The 2638-nt window shown below is 52.7% G+C and overlaps 1 protein-coding gene across 1 annotated transcript in view; it reads right to left on the reverse strand.

The window, feature by feature from the left end:
• APBA1 (amyloid beta (A4) precursor protein-binding, family A, member 1) overlaps nt 1-1537 on the reverse strand; it is a 9701-nt gene extending 8164 nt beyond the window's left edge. The window contains exon 1 of the mRNA XM_008571761.1: nt 1409-1537. Within this exon, the coding sequence (XP_008569983.1) occupies nt 1409-1537 (129 nt within the window). The remainder of the gene's footprint in view (nt 1-1408) is intronic.
• Nucleotides 1538-2638: the final 1101 nt, after the last annotated feature.

The raw sequence follows: 2638 nt of genomic DNA on the forward strand, positions 1-2638 counted from the left end.
GGCCCTCTCCCGGCCTCCTGGCGCCCAGGGAAGGGCTGGACAAGACAACTGGTCAGTGCTGAGCACAGGGCTGCGGGGGGCACAGGGCTGCGGGGGGGCACACAGCAGGGCAGCCCGAGGGGCCCCGGGTCCCTTCACCTCTCTCTCTCCAGTCACACCAGGAAGCCAGGAACGTGTGGGAAATAAGAGCTAAAAATGCTGAAGACAGGAGCGTGCTGTTAGAATCACAACCTTTCAGACAAAGCCATCTGTTTTCCATGTTTATAGCTGCTGACCACTGGGATTATTTAGGTATGCTCCTGTGATACAGAAAACCTTACAGAACGTACTGAAAAGCAAGAGAATGACTCTACTTTCTCAATGTCACCTAAAAAAATTTCACATTGCTCTGGTGGGTTCTTTCCGTCTGTGTGAATTGATTTAAGATACTGCATCTGTCCCTCAGCGAAAGAATTTCTAGATTGGGGAAAATGCGCTGCCAGATGAGGCTTAGAGAAATGGCAATTTGAAATAAGCAGACCATGCATTTGCTCTGTCGTTCCTAATCAATGTTTCAAGTTGGGTCCCATTAACTGTTATTTCTGAGCTGCTATTTTATTGGAGGTGCCAATTAAATAAATGGTCATTTCATCCCCATGACAACAGTGGAATGGTGCAGCAAATTAAGAAATATGGTGGGAGGGGAAGGGCAAGAGGAGGGGAGGGGAGAGAAGCCAGAATGGTCTCTATAGCAACAGGAAAGCAGACCATGATGAGTCCGTGGAAGGGGAGGGAAGCTGTGTACTAGATGAGAAAAGAACAAATCCAGAGGGCAGGACCATGGAGGCAATGGCATGAAAAGAGGCAGACTGCTAGTATGCTTCGTCTACTAGTAATTATGCTGTAGGAATTAATCACGACAGGAAAAATAAGAGCTAGGAAAAAAGTAATTAAGATAATTCAACATCTGTAACTCTAATCTGGAAACACGCCTATTTCCTATAACCTTGGGGGAAAGGGTCACAGTGGCAAGATGTAGAATCTCTCTCTCTAGTTCTGCCCCTCAAAGCACGTCCTGCAGACGTGCAGGAGCTGGTTGGAAATGCAGAATCCCACCTCAGACCTGTTGAATCCAGAACGTGTTATTTCAACAAGGTCCCCACGAGATTCAAATCAGTTTGAGAAGCACTGATGTAAGAGGATGAGAGTTGCTTGTTAAAGTCACTGCAAGGAGCACTTACACACACTGAAATAAACGTGAATATGCAGCCTGAAGAAGCCCAGAACATTCCCCCGCAGTGGCCCAAAGTGAAAGGGGGGGGGGCAGTGTGAGCCCCGCCCGGGTGCAAAGGGCTGTGCTGTCTAGAGAATCAGAACACAACCCCCTAAATGTCCGTTTGCAGCTGGCGGGGGCACCTCCAGCTGTTACCAGTGGTGCGACCCTCCCCCGGCCGGGAGCGCTGGTGGCCGCCCGTTCTCCACTGCACAGGGCCCCGCTGAGCACTGCTTGGCTGCGGGCAGTCGCCGAGGCCCCGCGTTTCTTCCTCTCCATCTTCATCATTGCATCTCTTTTCTCACCACACGGCCTTTTAATTTTCGGATTCCATGGAGGCTCCATTTACAGACATCAAAGCTCAGCTGCTCCAACAAACCTTTCCCCTCAGGAAGCTGCTCCGACAGAGCCACGTGGACTCTGGGTGACCTGCTGCCACCTCCGCACCGCGACCCCCCGCCTGCGTGTGGCCCAGGGGAGCCGGCTGCCCGCACCGCACTGGGTGTCCTGGGTCCTGCCTAGGGCGGCAGGGAGGGGCCGGGAGGAGGGCCAGTACTCATCTGTGACCTGGGCGTTTGCCGTCCCCCTCATGGGCCATCCTGAGGAGGAAGGGGTTGACTCGTGGGAAGGGCTGGCACTGACACAGCACCTCAGTCCTCAGGAAGCCCAGCCTGTTCCTGCCGGGCCCATCCCCACCTTCAATCAAGTTGTCCCCTCGTTTTGGTCCATTCGGGCTGCCATGACAAAGTGCCACAAGCTAGGTGGCTTATAAACAAGACATTTATTTCCCACAGTTCCAGAGGGCTGGAAGTCTGAGATCGGGGTGCCAGCACGGGCTGGTTCTGGTGAGGCACCTCTTCTGGGTTACAGACTGCTGACTTTCGTTGTATCCTCACATAGCAGAAAGACAGATAGAGGGCCCGCTGGGTTCCTTTATAAGGGCACTAATCCCTTTTGTAAGGGCTCCACCCTCATGATCATCGCCTTCCAAAGGCCCCACCTCCTAACACCATGGCACTGGGATCAGCATATGCATTTCAACATACGAATTTTGGGAGGATACGCTCACCCAGTCCATAACACCACTCTCTCTGCTCCTCCTCCCCAACCCTTTCCAGACCCAGATCAACTCCCCACGAATCCTCCCTCACCAGCCTCCCTCTCTCCTCGATTTCTCTCTCCCACATCTGAACTCCTATACACCTGAGGCAGGGTTTCTTAACCTCAGCACTATGCACATTTGGGGCTGGATGTTTCTTTGCTGTGGGGCTGTCCTGTGTATTGTAGGATGTTTGACAGCACCCTTGGTCTCTACCCACTGCATTCCGGGAGCATCTTCTCCCCAGTGGTGACAACCAAAACAGTCACCAGACATTTTTGGGCAGG

This window comes from Galeopterus variegatus, unplaced genomic scaffold (assembly GCF_000696425.1).
Source record: "Galeopterus variegatus unplaced genomic scaffold, G_variegatus-3.0.2 Scaffold715, whole genome shotgun sequence".
NCBI classification, from domain to species: domain Eukaryota; kingdom Metazoa; phylum Chordata; class Mammalia; order Dermoptera; family Cynocephalidae; genus Galeopterus; species Galeopterus variegatus.